Source organism: Siphateles boraxobius, unplaced genomic scaffold (assembly GCF_051911475.1).
Source record: "Siphateles boraxobius isolate OS27281-9 unplaced genomic scaffold, OSU_SipBor_1 1, whole genome shotgun sequence".
In the NCBI taxonomy this organism is placed as follows: domain Eukaryota; kingdom Metazoa; phylum Chordata; class Actinopteri; order Cypriniformes; family Leuciscidae; genus Siphateles; species Siphateles boraxobius.
In genome coordinates, this window is record NW_027508699.1 from 14168776 (window position 1) to 14188694 (window position 19919).

The following is a 19919-nucleotide window of genomic DNA, read 5'->3' on the forward strand; positions in this document are numbered from 1 at the left end:
TTTGGTTTGATTTATTCGAAGGCAAAAACAGTAATATTGTGAAATATTATTACAGTTAAAAATATCTGTTTTCTATTTGAACATTTAAAATGTAATTTATTCCTGTGTTTTTAAAGCTGAATTTTCAGCATCATTACTCCAGTCTTCAGTGTCACATGATCCTTTAGAAATCATTCAGAAATTATGATTTGCCACTCAAGAAACTCTGTAATTATAAATTGTAATAATACTTCTCAATATTACTGTTTTTACTGTATTTAATCAAATAAATGCAGTCTTGACGAGCATAAAATACTTCTTTCAAAAACATTTTAAAAAATCATATCTTTTGACCAGAAGTAGGCCTATATACTGTATATAGACTGGGATTCTTTTCAAATTAAACTGATTTTATACACAATTTTGTGTCCTTAAGTCATTTTAAAATTGTCATGTGTGATCTAAAGGATGAATCAATGATGTGTACATGTTGTAAAGGCTGTATGTTTTATGTCTGTTTTATTACATGTTGTTATTTGTTAAATGATGTTTTATTAACAAGGTTCGGGAGGAGCAGGTGCAGATAATTAACCCAATCAGCACAAGTGGAGATCAATCAGTAATCATCTCGGGACAAGATAAATAACAGCAGAACCCACCTGTGTTTCTTGACGGTTTATCAGCATTTGGCCCCGCAGTAGCCTACCTTCCTATCATGTCCGAATCGAGCTCTTCCCGTTTGATGAAGAATCTTTCGTCCATCAGAATCAGGAATATTTCCCGCAATCCTGGTGTTATCTCGCGGCGTCAGGCCAAACAAACGGAAACATCCGCAATCTACTTCCGCGTATTAAACTGGAGCATTCAATAATTCCTGCCATAGAGAAATGGACAATAAAGGCCTCATTATGCTTCTGCCGTCACTCCTACGGCGTCGTTGCCGTTTTATGGTTCTGCGTCAGGTTGAGTTGCATCGTGGTGCATCTGACCAATCACAGCCCTTGTGGTCTGCGTCGCCTCGACGCGTAGTTAAAATTTTTTGGAGGTGCACGTCGAGCTACGGCGGAGGGGTTCGCGGCGACTCAGAGGGGTCTGCGGGGGTACGCCATCGATTCGACGCAGAAGCATAAAACAGGCTTAAGGCAATGCCGCCCTCTTCACGCGAAGGAACGGGCCTTCCTCCAGCGCCAGGCCGCCGCAGGAGGCCCTAAGTGAGCCGCGCTGCAGATTCAGTCCCGACCAGTCCACACTCTCAACATCTGCCGGGTCAACTCCATGAGTGCTCAGGTCAAAACCTTTTCGTTTCCGTCACCCGGTTGAACTTCGCATCGTTTCAGTTGTTGAATCACGAGCCAGTTATGCTATCTGGATACTCATTTTTGATCAGGGAACACTCGCTTTAAATCATTTCTGTACAAATGATTTGCCGTCACTAACGCGATGCTTCCTCGTGGCATAAACTCACACGTAAACAGTAGATCTAACATTACGTGCAGATTGCACACAGAATCATCAATAACCTATCACTAACACTGTCCTGCAATGTATCTACAAAAATCGCTTAGAAACTTAGTTATAGCGTAAATGTATTTTTTTTTTTTTTAAGTAGCCTAATTTAAAACCACTGCTTCATTATTGTTTTTCTGATTCATAACGAACAAATCGGCAGGGAATGTGACCCATAGCCATAGAAATATTTAAAATAAACTGTCATGTTGACGGTTCCTGTTTGATGATCATCCAACATCAAACAACGATTACTGAATCAAACCGATGGGTCAGAGGTGAATATATGCAGGTTCTAAAACGTTTTAGTCTTCTCATGTAAGCAGTCTAAACTGTTCTGAACGCGGATTGCTATCTTTGCTCGGCCACTTAAACTTCAGATGCGCATAATCCTGCAAGGATTAATCTCTCACCTCCTCTTCCTCGCGTCTTTGATTAACGTGCAAGAAGACGAGCATCGGTCTGCCAGGCCCCAATCTCCTCCTCCCTTCACTCAGCCTCACACCACAGGAGCTTAATTTCTCCAGGTAAGTTTCTCTACTGCCACAGCAGTGATGTCTCCTCTGCTGCCGCAGGAGCTCTGTTTCTCTGGGTAGGTTTCTCCACTGCCACAGCAGTGATGTCTCCTCTGCTCCCACAGGAGCTCTGTTTCTCTGGCTAATTTTCGCCACTGCCGCAGCAGTGATGTCTCCTCTGCTCCCGCAGGAGCTCAATTTCTCCAGGTAAGTTTCTCCACTGCCACAGCAGTGATGTCTCCTCTGCTCCCGCAGGAGCTCTTTTTCTCTTGCTAATGTTCTCCATTGCCACAGCAGTGATGTCTCCTCTGCTCCCGCAGGAGCTCTTTTTCTCTGGGTAAGTTTCTCCACTGCCACAGCAGTGATGTCTCCTCTGCTCCCGCAGGAGCTCAATTTTTCCAGGTAAGTTTCTCCACTGCCACAGCAGTGATGTCTCCTCTGCTCCCGCAGGAACTCTTTTTCTCTTGCTAATGTTCTCCATTGCCACAGCAGTGATGTCTCCTCTGCTCCCGCAGGAGCTCTGTTTCTCTGGCTAATTTTCTCCACTTTCGCAGCAGTGATGTCTCCTCTGCTCCCGCAGGAGCTCAAATTCTCCAGGTAAGTTTCTCCACTGCCACAGTAGTGATGTCTCCTCTGCTCCCGCAGGAGCTCAATTTCTCCAGGTAAGTTTCTCCACTGCCACAGCAGTGATGTCTCCTCTGCTCCCGCAGGAGCTCTGTTTCTCTGGCTATTTTCTCCACTGCAACAGCAGTGATGTCTCCTCTGCTCCCGCAGGAGCTCTGTTTCTCTGGCTATTTTCTCCACTGCCGCAGCAGTGATATCTCCTCTGCTCCCGCAGGAGCTCTGTTTCTCTAGCTAATTTTCTCCACTGCCCCAGCAGTGATCTCTTCTCTCCAGTACCTCACTATTCAGAATTGATATTCCAGTAAAAAAAACAAAAAAACGAATTGATGATTTTCTCTGTCCAGCGAGCATTGGTCTCCCAGCGGACGTAGTATGCATCCGTTTCCTCTTTCTCCATCCAGCGAGCATTGGTCTCCCAGCGGATGTTGCATGCATCTATGTTTCCTCTTTCTCCATCCAGCGAGCATTGGTCTCCAGCGGACGTAGCATGCATCTGTTTCTTCTTTCTCTGTCCAGCGAGCATTGGTCTCCAGCGGACGTAGCATGCATCTATGTTTCCTCTTTCTCCATCCAGTGAGCATTGGTCTCCCAGTGGATGTTGCATGCATCTGTTTCTTCTTTCTCTGTCCAGCAAGCATTGGTCTCCCAGCGGACGTAGCATGCATCTATCTCTACTCTTTTCCATCCAGCGAGCATTGGTCTCCCAGTGAATGTATTATGTACTTGTGCTGCGTTCTATTATTTATGCGTGTCGGAGTTCCGACTAGGAAGACAGACATTGCCTAGCAACATGCCCCCTTTCCTCAGATTTCCCAGCTCGGTAGTCAGACAACCGTGAGGACACTGAGCAAGAATTCCGATACGTAATCCAAGATGGCTGCGCCCTGTGTGACTTGTATGAATTGTTTTTGTTGGTTTTGGACCGCTTTGGTTGTTTAAATTACGATTTTAATCACTCGTATTAATGCGATACCTTACTGCGTCTGTATCACTGCCTGTGGGTATGGAAATCGGCCTTGTTCTGAGTGCAATATTGAACGAAACCTTGTTTCAAAAGGGTGTTACTAACGTGGCTAGCGTTGCTAACAGAAAATAACTAAAACATGAAATAAAGTGAGAATTTTAGAAGTTCAAATGGCTGTGTTTTGATAAGCGCCTGGTACTCGGGCAGTGCTACCATAGCAACAGCTTTCGGGGTGGCGTCTATGTTTTTCTCCGACTCGGACGCGCGAAACATACCAGAATACTTGGAAGCGTAGAAGTGACGTCAGATATGAGGGCCGAATCGGTTCGTTCACAAAAAAAAAAAAAAATCGGTTCGTTGACATAATAGATCGCAGTGTTATCTCTACTCTCTCCCGTCCAGCGAGCATGGGTCTCCCAGCGGACGTACTACGTATTGTAGGATTACAAATTTATTAAAATGTTAATTTAGGTTTCAATACTATAGTATATAAACTGAGGAAGTTTATTAGCGTGTATTTTTATAACTAAAAATGCATTCTATGCATTCGAATCACACTGTTAATACCGATGAGATCAGGGCTGGGGAGTTTCAGGTAGCAGGGTGGACTCCTGTGCTCATTTACATTCTTTATTTCAGAGTGTCTCCACCTCTATGTAACTCCTCCCCCTTGAAAGATATATAAACTACAATGTATTTTGCCTTAGTCAGATCTTGGACGAAGCAGACTACAGCAATAAAGAAACCTGCTTGAAAGATATCCCAATGTCTCCTGCTCTTCGCTTCTGAGTTCCTACACCTTAGAAGAAAGTTCACTACAGTACTTATCTCTACTCTATCCCGTCCAGCGAGCATGGGTCTCCCAGCAGACACAGCATGTATCTATCTTCCCACTACCTCTATCCAGCAAGAATTGGTCTCTCAGCGGACAGCATGTATCTTCCTTTTTCATATTTCTGTCCAGCGAGCATTGGTCTCTCAGCGGACTCGACACGTATCTATCTTTCCTGCCCAGCCAGCATTTTCAAATTCATTCCACCTCGCAGGGGGCCGGTAGAGCCCAATATCCTGACGCCATCGAGCCGCTCACGTCAGAAGCTACATGAGCCCTCCCGGTCAGCCGTTTTTTGATTCCCGCTTAACTCACCTGTTAACGCCACGGAGATATACTTGATCAAGCGATCAAGCTTATTGAAAAGCCAGCCCGCCAAATTCGCTGCATCTTTGCGGGGTCTATAGACTGGCGGCTGTCCTTTTGCTCTTTTGCTTTTTGGGGGGAGTACTCTGGGTTCGGGGCAGAAATTCCGAGCTCGGAGCCCTCCACCCGGACAGCACACCAAGTACGCATAACCTTTACCATAATAATTATGTAGATGTGAACTTGTGAAACATGAGTATTAGTAAATGGCAATTATTTATTTTATTTAAGTACAAATTAATCTATAGGTGGATTTGTATTTTAAGAAGGGATTCCTCATATTAGGGGGTCCTTGGCTTTAAAAAAATTTAAAAACCCTGCTAAACTACCAAAAGAACAAATGAACAGCAGGAGGTTTAATACTGCAGTCAATATGGAGATGTGCGTACTGCGTACATAATTAAAAATTTACTTAGTTAACAATTAATCACTAAACCAACACCTTTCAGGTACACAAAATTGAGCCATGATTTCTGTTGACAAACTTAAGTCACTGACTGACCATTAGAATTTGCTGCCACAATTCATGAATGAATGGCTCGGTTGGGACATTGAAGCTCTATCATGAGGGAAATACATCAAGACCATTGACCACTTGGACATCAGTCAAATGTCCGCAGTGTTTGAAGTAAGCGAGTGTGGTGCATTAGCACAACAAGTAACTGAGGTCTTCAATAAACTTTTCCAAATAAAAATGATGGGAAAGGGCATGAGAGACACTTCATGTGCAAAACAGGATCTCAAACCCACACTACAGATAGTTCAATAGTTTGTCAGTACGTTTTTTTTAAAATGTTTTTGAAAGAAGTCTCTTATGCTCACCGAGGCTGTGTTTATTTGAATCAAAATATGGTTGAAATACTAATATTGTGAAATATTTCACAATATTTCAATTTCAAATAACTGTTTTCTATTTGAATATATTTTAAAATTGAATTCATTCCTGTGATGGCAAAGCTGAATTTTCAGCATCGTTACTCCAGTCTCTCCACTTCACAGTGCACGTATTGTGTATGTATTTCCAGGCTGATGTTCACAGGCACAATGCTCAGATGTCACAGCTGTTGTACGCCTGGAGGACTGTATTATCCAAACTCAGAAGCCATAAACCAATCAAAACTAAAGTATGCACCTAAATGTAATAAAACAATAAAATTTACTTTGTAGATGTTGCCTACATCTTAAATATTTACTTGCATGGGTTTCCATGGAAGTAAAATATTTTATATCTATAGTTTATCTATATTTTTTTAAATACAGATTATTTAATTTTTAATAATGAAAACGTGTGTGAAATGTTTTGAAATATTCACAGCTTAAATATACAACCATGTTGAATTTCAGCTCATAAAAATGCAAGCCCTAAATTTGTCATTATTTTACTTCCATAGGTTTCAGTCTGGATTGGAACATAATAGGTGTGCTATTTGCAGAAAAAAAAACTATACATAACAATGTAGTATAGGAAATTTTCAGGGTTTTATTTCATGTTATTTTCTTTTCCAATAGAAGTAGGTAAATGCTAAACAGAAATATGTGTCATGACTCAATGTCATCATTCATTTCAACCATGCTCTGAGTGTCAAAAAACTGTAGACAGTAACAAAGGCATAATGCAACCAGGCTCAGCTGTGTGATATTTCTATAGCAACAGCTAATCTTGAAATTTTTTGAAATGTGTTTCATTAATGTAATTGATTTTCTATTGACATTCCATTGATTAAGTGTGTTTTTTTCTCTCAAGGGACATGCATCGCAACAAGGGAACAACTGAAATGATTTGGAGCAATAATAATTCACTTGACATGGACGATTTAAAGATTACATTTTATTTTACACAAGTTACACAAAACCTGTCCTTATATATAGTGTATGTATATGTCCTCTATGCGGAGACACGCACGCACGCACGCACGCACGCACGCACGCACGCGCACACACACACACACACACACACACACACACACACACACACACACACACACGCACGCACGCACGCACACACACACACACACACACACACACACACACACACACACACACACACACACACACACACACACACACACACACAGGCTTTATATATATATCTGTACACATGTAAATGTATGTACTTCATATGTCTTAAAATGTAATTTATTCCTGTGATGGCAAAGCTGAATTTTCAGCATCATTACTCCAGTCTTACTCCCAGTGTCACATGATCCTTCAGAAATCATTCTAATACAGGCTAATGATTTGCTGAAATATTTATTATTATTATATCAATGCTGAAAACAGTTGTGCTGCTTAATTTTGTGGAAACTAGTATAAAAAGAATGTTTAAAAGAACAGCATTTATTTGAAATAGAAATCTTTTGTAACATTATAAATGTCTGTTCTGTCACTTTTGACCAAACAATCTTACTGACCCCAAACTTTTGAACCCTAGTGTATATTAACAAGTGAATTTTAAAATCTTGTTAAAAAATATGTAATTTTAATCCTATGATTGTGATGAGACTGTAGCCTACTGAGATCCATTGTTGGGGGTAACATACATTACAAGTTGTTCTGTCTGTGTTTCCCCGTTCTTTGTGTTTTTGGTTTAGTCCTGTTTCCAGTTTCCTGCTCCTCGTTAGTGTTTAGTTAATTCACCTGGTGTTCTGTCATTATCTGGTCATTTGCCCCAGCTGTGTCTCGTCACCCTGTTTGTAACCCTTGCCTGTTTGTACCCTGTTCTCTCATTCACTCAGGGCGAAGTTTTGTATTACTGTTGTGAGCATTACCGAGCGTTTCCCCTGTCTGATATCTTCCTGGTTTGACCCTGTCCTGATCTCTGTTCTCATCTGCCTGTTTCCTGTGTTACTTACCTCTGCCTGGATACCGACTCTCGTTTGCTCGCCGCCTGCCTCGACCATCCCTGGATTTCCTCTGATACTTCTGTTTGCCTGTGATATTGATCTTTGCCTGTTCGACTCTGCTTTCTAATAAACACGCTGCATTTGGATCCCCCAGACTCACATGATTCATAACAAAAATTTTCGCATGATTCACCGCGATCCAGCAGCGCCATAGACCAACATGAATCTGACAGGTACCATTCAGGACCCGCTGAGAAAACTGTGTACTATTTTTCAGTTTAATCGCATCATTGAGGAGTATGTGGAGGAGTTTCTTTTTTATAGTCATCTTGTTCCTGGCGATGATTCAATGATTAAAGACTGTTTCGGGAGTGGACTACACCCAGACATTAGAATAAATTTGCCAGAAGAAGACCCCAGCTGGACTCTGGCACAGTTTATGGACTTCTTCCTGGAGTTTTGCGGATCTCCCTTCACAGTATGGAGGTGGAGAAGCCTGCCTCTCCAGCTAGGCCTGTGTCTGAACCGTCCAATTCTTCAGTGAAGCCTGTTTCCGAACCGCCCGAGCCTCCAGTGAAGCCTGCCACCGAACCTCCTGTTCCTGACCCCCGTCCAGCCAGAACCTGTCCAACCAGAGCCTGTCCAGTCCGAGCCTGTCCAGCCAGAGCTCTCACCGTTGGCCCCGACCAGCCCAGAGCCCTCATCGCTGGTTCCTTCTAGTCCTGAGCCTTCACCGCTGGTTCCGTCCAGTCCCGAGTCTTCGCTGTTGATCTCGTCCAGCCCAGCGTCCTCACGCTCTGCCTGCGCCGCCCGAGCTCCTTGCCCTGCCTGCGCCGCCCGAGCTCCTGGCCCTGCCGTTGCCACCTATTCCATCAAGCAAGGCTGAAACTGTCCACACCCTGTCTGCTGAGTCTCAGACGGTCCACGTCCTCTCAGCCCGGCCAAAGACGGTCCCAGAGCCTGCCCCAGAACCTTTCCCAGAGTTTACTCGAGAGCACAGTCCTAACCCCGTAGCTCTCTCTAGATATTTTTTTGGGGAGGGGGGGCCGGCCACCTGAAAGCTCCTTTCTGCGGCCGTCCGAAGATCCATGGCCACCCGAAGGGTCTTCATCTCCGTGGCCACCCGAAGGGTCTTCACCTCCATGGCCACCCCGAAGGGGCCTCACCTCTATGGCCACCCGAAGGATCTGCTCCGCCCGTGTCCACCCAAGGGGTCCTCGCCTCCGTGGCCACCTGAATGGGCTTCACCGCCATGGACACTTGAGGGGTCTGCTCTGCCAGGAAGCAGACCAGACCAGTAAGTGTGTGTGTGTGTGTGTTATGTTATGAATTCTGTCTGTGTTTCCCCGTTCTTTGTGTTTTTGGTTTAGTCCTGTTTCCTGTTTCCCGCTCCTCGTTAGTGTTTAGTTAATTCACCTGGTGTTCTGTCATTATCTGGTCATTTGCCCCAGCTGTGTCTCGTCACCCTGTTTGTACCCTGTTCTCTCATTTACTCAGGGCGAAGTTTTGTATTACTGTTGTGAGCATTACCGAGCGTTTCCCCTGTCTGATATCTTCCTGGTTTGACCCTGTCCTGATCTCTGTTCTCGTCTGCCTGTTTCCTGTGTCACTTACCTCTGCCTGGATACCGACTCTCGTCTGCTCGCCGCCTGCCTCGACCATTGCCTGTTGACTATCCCTGGATTTCCTCTGATATTGCTGTTTGCCTGTGATATTGATCTTTGCCTGTTTGACTCTGCTTTCTAATAAACACGCTGGATTTGGATCCCCCAGACTCACGTGATTCATAACACAAGTTACATTGCCAGAGTAGGCTACTTTTTAGTAGGTCTAACTAACGCATTACTTTTAAATTTACAACAAAAATATCTAAGTTACTTTCTCAAATAAGTCACGCAAGTTATTTTGTTTTCTCATTTGTAGACTGGAACCTCTCCTGTCCTCATGTTGAGAGAATCCGGGAGTAGGTGCCGAGCATCCACTGTGCAAGTTCGGACACTGAAGCTTGTGAGCCCTTGCACATGTCACAAGCCCGTGGTGGCACCGGAAACACAAGAGATTCCGAATGGTGTGTCCATTGAAAACAATTAGAAAAATACGCTTTGGTGGACACACGGCCTAAATGTGAGCATGCATTTATTAAGCCTATCTCATATGCTCAAAAACCGATTCAGTATTCCACAAAATTAATAGAAATAGCCTAGTTAAATACTAACTCAGAATATTGCAAACCTGCTTTATGTATTTAGGTTTGTTTGAGCTTCACCCTATAATGTACACATGTGTGACTTTGCATTTGCTTCACCCTGAGGCTTAGCCTATTCATATCACTTTGGGTGTGAAAGAGCTATTACATTTGCCAAAAATAGAAATTTTATTTTATTTTGTTATTTAAATCAAACGAGCAAGCCCAGCCCAGGTGAAAAAGAAGTAACACAAAAGTAACCTAACATATTACTTTCCATAAAAATTAACCAAGTAACACAATTAGTTATATACTTTTGTAAGGAGCAGCGTAATATTGTAACTCTTTACTCTTAAAAGTAACTTTCCCCAACACTGCTGAAATCTAGACATTAAATAATGATTTTGTACTAAATGGGAAATAATCAATGTGAAATATTATTTTTACCACTATTTGTGCTATAAATGATTCTCCACAGACATTTATAGTATGTGTTTGCTCATAAAATAGATATCTGTATATATACACTTACCACGCACACACTCAGCTAGCCGTCCTCTACAAGAGCAGGGTATAAACGCCTCCTCTCTGTGTGTGATGTGGGCGTGTGAGTGTTGGCGTCTATGGCCAAAAGGTTATTGTAAAAAAGATATGAAAGGCTGAGTGAGACGTTTGCCCGGGGTGCCGGTAGCACACACACCGACTCCTGCTTGCATCAGGGCAGAATCTACTTATAAAGACAGAGACACAGCAAAGCCGTCACACGGTGGCATCGCTCTATAACTCCCTTGTGATGATGAATTCTTTCATTACCTCTAATTACACCTCAAGCCCTGGGTTCACGACTGCTATAAGATACCTGTGGTAGACAGAGGAAGAGCTTTATCGAGATCCTGTGTTGAGAAAGGCTCTGCCACACTGGGTTTATATAGATTCCTGCAGATTCATAACCCTCTCTGTGCCTAAATACTCCCAAATGGATTAGGAGATGGATGCAAAGATTTTCCCAGTCCAAACACAGACATCAATACCTCTCCACTGCCTATATCAGCTCAGGATGTGTGTGTGAGGGACTGTTTGCAATGAATTCGTAAAATGGCATCACAATCATTGATTATGTGAGAATCCTTTATTCAGTTGATTAACAAAAGCCCTGTTTTTACAGGTGGAGTGATAAAGGATGTAATACTGGCTTTGTCAGAGATAGAGAGCTATACAAGACATTCTTAATGAAGTTTAAGATTTTCCAAGATGAGGGGAAACAAGAGAAACACTAATTCAGACAAAACAACACACACACACGCACGCACACACACGCACACGCACGCACACACACACACGCAAACACTCTAAATAGATGTTGATGATGCTATTCAAGTCCAATATTATTTAATATGTTTAAATCAACCTGTCATTTAGGGGTCTGATCAGGAACAAATGGATCATGAAAGGGATAGTTCTGCCAAAAATAAAAAAATGTGTAATCGGTACTCCCTTGTTTCGTTCCAAACCTGAATGACAGATCACATAAGAAAATATTTTATTAGACCTTAATTTTTTTTAAATACTATCTTTTATGTTCTACAGAAGCCATACAGGTTTGGAACAATAACAGGGTTAGTTTCTATTTTGTATACTATTCCTGTGATTAAAGCTGAATTTTCAGCATTACTCCAGTCTTCAGTGTCATCCTTCAGAAATCCTCAGATATCATGATTTGCCACTCAAGAAACTCTAATTATAATTTTTTTTTATTATTATTATTATTTTTTACAGTAGATCTGAACATTACTTCTTTTCCTGATCATCTGAGACTGTTTTTTTTATAATTACAACACTATTAAAAATTATTGAAAAAAAACTTGAATTTCAAAGCCAATAGTGTTGTAATTATAAAAAAATAACAGTTTTTTTTTGTGCGTACAAAAGAAAATACTGTAAAATCAATGCAATCTGTTGTTAGTGTTGTTAGGTTTGTTAGTTGTTTGGTAGTTTTAGTGCATTTTGAAAGTGAAATTAACAGCTGTGCCAGGTTCAAAGTTGGTTAGGAGAACTGTTTGAAGAGTTTTAAAACAATCAAACAAAAAACTATAACATTTACCATACAGAAAAAGGGTAGCCTTGTGCAGGTACATGTTCTGACATAAATACTTTTGAAAGATGCACTGAGGATTTTGGACAAATTACCGGCTTTTACAGGTAATCTAGTGTGTGGTGCTGTTTGTACAAATTGTTTCGAGACTGTTTTAGGATTATTCCAGAAATGTACATGTGACTGAGAAAAACCGTAAGAGAATAATTTGTCTTTTCAGTTGAACGCTCAGTTATTAAGCTATCATTCACATGAAACAAATATAGTTATGTAATCAAGTCACAGCATATATTACAGTTTTTTACAATCGCTATGACAATTTTTTCAATACTTTTAACAGATTTCCTAAACTCTTAACACAGTTAGGACTATATCCGTCTGTGTAAGCTATAATATTAACACATTTCTTGTTGCTTTAACACAAAATGCATACAATTAACACAAATTTAAAATGCTTGAACTTCATTTACACACAAGCTCAAACAAAAACAAAACAATGTATTTTTACTGGCAAATTTACCAATGCTTTAAAGGAACACTCCACTGTTGTTTGAAATAGGGCTTATTCACCGTCTCTCCTACATTTAGATAGGTGGGCAAAAGCATTTTTGTCTCAGTGCATGCATTGTCTTAGTTTGGCAGCGGCAACGCTAGCTTAGCTTAGCATAATGAATGGAATCCTATGTTGTCAGGTAGCTTGACGTGAGTAAAAGTGATGAAAAAAAACAAACCCTGATTACTTCTTGTGCCCTGCGTATTCACCACGAGTACAAATAGCAATTCAGATTAAGACTAGGCGATTTCCTAGGCAGAGATTGACTTGGGACTATATTGGGGGGAAGCACAGACGAAGCACTGCTACTTGGGCGCAGAGATATCGCGCAACACCTGAAATCCGTCAACATACTGACGTGACCTGCACCGAGTATCTTCTATTTGGATTGTGTTGAGTTTGATAAGTTACAGCTACAGTTACAGCAGACATGGTAATTGCCTGCATAGCAAAAGGTTGTGAGAACAAGCAAAGGACATACACTCACACCACCAGTTCATGTTGGCTCTCATCCTCACGTCCTCTGTCTGTTGAGCGATCGCAACCTCCTCCTGTCGTTCTATGTCCAAAGCATGCAGCTCCTCTTCTGAAAACTCTGGTTCGTAGAGTTGTGGTTCTGGATCTTGACTGTCTGAGAAGTCACCCTCTTCGTTTCTCACAAAATCCGCCATGTTCATCGCCATTCACTATGTCTACTGTAGGAAAAATAGCCAGCTACTATTCACGCCGGTATGTTGACGGAAGTTGGGGGATTTCCAGAGGGGATTTCAGGTTTTGCGTATATATATCTTGGAGATGTATGAACATCTGATGAACATCTTTAAAAGAGCGGATTGCCGACGTTCTAAAATATTTACGTCTTATTTACATACCCTAGACGTCGTTCTAACAGCTGGCAAGGACGTCTTGGCGACGTAATCCATATGAGCACACGCCATAATATAAACGTCTTCCCGATGAAAACGACGACGTCACACAGATGTCTGCGCGATGTGCGTGTGCTATCTGGGATGACTGCGCCTAAGTAGCAGTGCTTCGCCTGTGATTCACCCTATAGTCCCAAGTCAATATCTGCCTAGGAAATCGCCTAGTCTTAATCTGAATTGCTATTTGTACTCGTTTCGAATACGCAGGCCACAAGAAGTAATCAGGGTTTTTAAATTTTTTTTATCACTTTTACTTACGACATGCTACCGACATGGGATTCCATTCCTTATGCTAAGCTAAGCTAGCGTCGGCGCTGCCAAACTAAGACAATGCATGCACTGAGACAAAAATGCTTTTGGCCACCTATCTTAATGTAGGGGAGACGGCGAATAAGCCCTATTTAAAAAAAACGGCGGAGTGTTCCTTTAACACTGTATGTCAGAACAGATAACACCATGTTCTAAACCTAACCTTACAGGCTAAAGTCAAGGTAAACGACTGTTTATATTGTGAATTGAAACACAAATATATCCCCTGTATTATTATTGTATTATTCTATTGTTACTGAGAAACAGCTGATTGAATTATGCAAATATATACATTTATTTTTATTTATTTTCTTTATTGCAGCAATTCTGTCTCTGTCTTCGTTTTTTCATTACAGTAACCGTACATTCTATAAAGCACTCTGAGATAGGTCTTTTTTGATTGAATTTCTGCAGCAAAAGACCTAAACCCAACAAAACAAAAATGTAGAGAGGCTTCAAAAGAAACTGCAGTGCAAAACACAATCTATGATCAATACAATATAGCCTACTGTCTGTTGTATAAGAGCATACCTGACACATATAAAATAATGCAGTTTCTGTAATTCCATCTGATGTTCGATTTTTTATGACATTGTGCTATGATTGACTAAATCTTCCTGTTGGACGAGAACATATGTCAGTGTTTTGAAAAATAATTTGATTTTGAGTCATGTTTGCAGTGTTTTGGTATCATAGTGTATTGTTGATAGTGTATTATTGTATTTTGAAAATTAGTGTTGGAGTTTAGTTTACAACGTGTGATTTTGAGCATGAAATTAACGGTTTTGCCAATTGTGTGTTGTAGGTGTGTTGGTGCGTTAAGAGTTTAGGAAATTTGTTAAAAGTATTGAAAAAATTGTCATAGTGATTGTAAAAAACTGTATTATTATTTTCCATTCATAGGTTTAGAAACCACGAGCAACAGAAAAATATATTGCTCCGCAAAATAATGCAGTTAACATGCAAAACATCTGCCACTATTCTTGCAATTCCTAAACTGAATTGAGCTTGTCACAGGCTATACACACCTGCGTTTACAATTACCTATAATATCTGGCTGCATTGGATTGCATTGTGACGTCACTCTCTATTGCTGACATCACTTGGTGGGAAAGAGGAGCTGTGGGTTTCTATAAAAGCAGTGACACGTAAGGCACAGAGAGATGCGAGTAAACTTAAGTTGCAAAGAGGTCTGTTCGTTATTTATTTGGTGAACTCTCTGTATGTGCAGTGGCTGCACACTGTAGCCTACTTATGGAAAGTGGAGATTTTGAGTTTGTGGAGACACTTGCACCTGTCAACATATCAGGCATGAATGATTCACTGTTGAACCTGGGTTTGAATGTATCAGAAGTTCTAGTGCCTTTCGCCAACAGCTCGTCTCGTGATTTGCGCCTGGACTATCGCTCTCTCATCACTTCGGCAACTATGTTTGGTTTCGGAGTCCTCGGAAACCTCGTGGCGATCGTGGTGCTTTGCATTTCCAAGAAGGAACAGAAAGAGACCACCTTCTACACTCTGGTGTGCGGGATGGCCATCACAGACCTGTTGGGCACCTGTTTCACCAGTCCGGTGGTCATCGCCACATACATCGCGGGCAGGTGGCCGGGCGGAACGCTCCTGTGCCATTTCTTCTCCTTCTCCATGCTGTTCTTCGGCTCGGCTGGGATGTCTATTCTCTGCGCCATGTCAGTGGAGAGATATCTGGCCATAAACCACGCGTACTTCTATTCTCAGCATGTGGATCGGACCATGGCTCGGTTTGCGCTGATGGCGACGTATCTGGCCAATATCGTGTTGTGCATCATGCCCAGTTTTGGTTTCGGAAAACACACTAGACACTTTCCCGGAACTTGGTGCTTCTTGGACTGGCGCGCAATGGATCCCGTCGGCGCCTCGTACACGTTTCTGTACGGAGGTTTCATGCTGCTGTTGATCGCCATAACCGTCCTGTGTAATTTCGCTGTGTGTCGTTCACTGGTCGGGATGAGTAAAATGAGTCGTATGGTGAGGGCAGAGGTATCCGGCCAGCGCAGGTTCAAATTAACATCTGCGGCGGAGATCCAGATGTTCTGGCTGTTAATTTTAATGACCATCGTGTTCCTAATATGCTCCATTCCTTTAGTCGTGAGTTATTCAGTACTACTATATTATTTGTTCTATTTCATATTATAAGCGCTATACTAGTGGAGGTTGTATCTAATTCTGCCAATCATAACGCAACATAAAAAGTGGCTCAGGCTAACTCACAACCAATTCATTCAGCATCCGTTCCAACCACAACCTTAGACCCACTTTTCTAGAAATTAACTGCTGACTTAATTTGTCATCATTAGCTTATTATGGCTATTTATAGCTCAAGTGGAGTCTCAGACTCCAAGCAAGCCAAATCAGACTTAATTTGAATACAAGGATTATATGAGCAGGTGAACTTGTATTTGTCACCTCTTGAAAGTGGGGGAATGACGTGAGTTATTAAATCGCTGTGTTATTATCACGAAGTTATTTAAAAAAAAAAAACATCATAAAAATGCAAGTCGTACAAAAATGAATCAGGTTTAAAGTAAAAAATGTCTAGGTAAAAAAAAAGACAAACTCTTTAAAAAAATTCCTTTAATAATCTGTGAAGCAATTTTGTTTTAAAATATAATTAAAATTTTTTTTTGCTGTCATCTGACAAGGAAATTATTTATACTCTAATGACATCGGTTTATTATTGTTATTATTATTAAACCTTAGTTCACCTAAAAATGAAAATTATTTAATTAATTTCTCACCATCATGTCATTCCAAAGACTTTCGTTTATCTTTGGAACACAAATGAAGATCTTTTTGATGAAATCTGAGAGATTCCTGTTAACAGCTACGCAACAAACCTCATTGGTTCTTGCAGAAGCTCAAACGTGCTGCGTAACACAGGAAAATGAACCCTTATTGGTTTTTGAGGAAGCTCAAACGTGCTTCGTAACACAAGAATGAACCTAATTGGTTCTTGCAGAAGCTCAAACATTCTGCATAACTCTTCTGGTTCTTGCACATCAAGCGAACATGCTTTAGCTTCAGTTTATCATTAACGATGTGTGCGTTGATGAATGTTTATATGTGAATAAAAGCCTAAATTCAATCTGTTCATCATATAAAGTGATCATGTCTCTTCAGAAAAATTGGACTAAACCACTAAATTCATATGGATTTGTTTTATGATCTCTTTATGTATTTTTTGAAGCGTCAAAGTGTCAGTTACATAGCTGTCAATGTAGGTAAGAAAGCCTTCAGATTTCATCAAAGTGTCTTCATTTGTGTTCGAAGATGAACGAAAGTCTTACAGGTTTGGAACTACATGTGGGTGAGTAATTAATGACAGAATTTTCATTTTTGAGTGAACTTAACCCTGTAAGACAGGTTTTAATGACGTCAAATGGAATAACCTTAAGAAAACTTGATATTCATGACGTCATGATGATTGTAAATTTTTTTTTAAAAATAGATATAAATGTTATATGTATCATAATCAATGATTAAGTTATGTACAATAATGTGTATTCAAGGTGCAAGGAAAATATTGAAATATTGAATAATGAAAAAAAAATTAAAAATGAATGACTTTTCACAGGCTGTACTTATATAATGTGTAATATTGACACAATCGCTATTATCTTTTCTCATTTTAATGGGATTGAATTTTTGTTCAATTTAACAGGTGCGCATTTTCGTCAACCAGCTGTATGATCCTGCTCACATATCATCAGGCAAAAGTCCAGACTATCGCAGTGATCTCCTAGCCATCAGATTCGCCTCCTTCAACCCTATCCTGGATCCATGGGTGTATATTCTGTGCAGGAAAAACTTATTAACCAAAGGTTGCACGCGACTCAAGCGTATTATCAGACTGAGGAAAGGGGAGCACAGTCATGTTTCGGCTTGGATGGATGGTCAGCACTCACCTCCGTCATTTGTGCAAAGCAATTGCACAAGTTATGCATCGTTGCGCACAGCCATCTGTAGAAACGACGTGTGTAAACAAACCTGTACGAACACTAAATCTTATGTGGACTTAACCCTTCGCCAGGCATGGGACTTTGATACAGCCCTGGCTGAGTTTCATCCTTTCAGCGTCGAGCAGAATGGTGTCATGGGTTTTGATGAAGACGAAAGAGCATCAAGCCCCAAACCCTTCTCCAAAACTGTTGTGGCTCCACCAGCCGCTGAAATATTAGAAAATAAAGCTGAAATAGTGACCTGCACTTTCAGTACACCAAGTTCATGTGTATCAGAAAAGTGCATGAGACAATGACCTAGATGCCAATCTAGATTCAATCTGTAAAGCACTGTGAGGAAAAAAATACTTTTTCTCTTTTTTGTGGCATTTTACATTCACAAATAATTCTGTGAATTTGCTTATTTTGATTCTGAATGATCCTGATTTTAAGGATTAAACCATAACACTTGTATATCTATGTTTTGTTAGATGACATGGATGTGTTTAATATGTGGTTATGGATATGCTGCTTCCTTCTTCTGTGCTGTGCCACGTTGCATGCTGGGTTGTACTTGACTATGACTTGTCAAACTGTGAATAATTTATTAAAGGTGCAATTTATTTTCATCACATGTAAAAGTACAACTGAACTGACCAACAAACTCCCAACAATTCGACAATCCTTAAAATGCTTCTATTGTAAAACGCTAAAATCAGTCTTTCAGATAAAATTATACAAATAATTTCATTCACAGAAGGACCATGCATCTAATAGATTCAAAAATAGTCAATGATGATACCTCAGTGAGACTTGAATTTTGGTGCTAAATAAATATTTTGTAACATCCAAATACTCGAATCCACAATAAAGATATTACATTACATTACATTACATACTGTTTGCAGCCAGATGGTGTAGTTACAGCATCCACCAGCAGGGGCGAACTATCCCATGATGATTATACACTGTATACAGCCAAAATGCTTCTTAAATAAATGTAGTTAAACTGTACTAATGCTGGGTCACTGAGAATGAAACCGATGCCTGAAATTATTGATTGAGTCTAGTTTTAAAGATATGCTACTGGTTCAGCATTACCTTGGGAATGTCGGAGGATAAGTGAGATCTCAATTTAAACCAAAAAATCATTAAACTACATCTTTGACTGCTATAAACAAATCTACGACTAGGTTAGGACAATAGGCCTACTTGCCTTTAAGGCAAAACAATGAATGTGGTTGGCACCCCTGTAATAGTGTCATGCTCTCTCATTTATCAGTGTTTGATTTAGCAAAGGGACACATTTCTGTTAAGCCAAAGTGAGCAGAGAGGCCTCGTACCTGTCAACAAAGCAGATAACTTCAAATGGAGCAAAGCCAAACCTTGACTTCTTCACTGCACACTAATCTAGGTTAGGAGACAGTATGAAAAATGTAAACACTTCACCTTTTAAATTTGGGCTGCTTTGCAATTATGTTGAGCTAACACATTTGTAAAAACATTTGACATTTTGGTCATTGCCACTGTGCATTAATTCTCATGTAATTGTGTGGCGTTTGAAATTACCCTGAGGCCACAGAATTTACATTAGAGTCTCATCGTACCGCAACGTCTTTGGAGGACTGTACCTCACATATCACACTGATGCTAGTCCTCCATTAACACAAAAATGGAGGCCTTGGCTTGGACTCAACATGTCTATTGATTTCAGTGATGCTTTGTGAGCAAACACATCTCTTATGATCTGCCAGGATGTAAAAGACTTATTGAATGAGACATGATGAATACTCACTGCAGAATGTCACAGCAGTCAATTAGCTAATTATTTTTGGGTTGTTGTCTGATGATATGTAGAGCATTGCAGTCAAACTAACAGAAAAAATTAAATAAAATGTATTAAAATAAAAAATTATTACAGTAATACTAATAGTTTATCAGGTAAATATGAATTGTCCACTGTGAATATTTTACTTACAATATATATAGGCAGATGCAGATTGTAGCTATGCATAGGCTATAGCCTACTGAAGATTGCCACCATAATGACACAAAACAAGCATATCAAAACAGAAGTTTTGAGAGTTGCCATCACTGAATTATAAATGTGTGACTAAAATGCCTGGCAGATGAAAACATAGTATGTGATAGATCTGATCTAGTTTATATCTAACCTACCATCAAAAGCCTGTAATGCGTGTTTGAACCGACATAACTCTGTTGAACAATTGAGCTTTGTCGTAGCTTA

General features: G+C 40.6%; 1 protein-coding gene across 1 annotated transcript; it reads left to right on the forward strand.

The window, feature by feature from the left end:
* The first annotated feature begins 14845 nt into the window (after positions 1-14845).
* ptger4c (prostaglandin E receptor 4 (subtype EP4) c) lies at positions 14846-18009 on the forward strand. The gene is made up of 2 exons (XM_077225704.1): positions 14846-15821; positions 17395-18009. The coding sequence occupies exons 1-2, from the start codon at positions 14949-14951 to the stop codon at positions 17986-17988; spliced, it is 1467 nt and encodes a 488-aa protein (XP_077081819.1). The 5' UTR covers positions 14846-14948; the 3' UTR covers positions 17989-18009.
* The last annotated feature ends 1910 nt before the right edge of the window (positions 18010-19919 follow it).

Coding starts and splice junctions, on each gene's coding strand:
- ptger4c (XM_077225704.1), top strand. CDS start 14,949: ATGGAAAGTGGAGATTTTGAGTTTGTGGAGACACTTGCACCTGTCAAC. Junction 15,822..17,394: donor TATGCTCCATTCCTTTAGTC/GTGAGTTATTCA, acceptor TCAATTTAACAG/GTGCGCATTTTCGTCAACCA.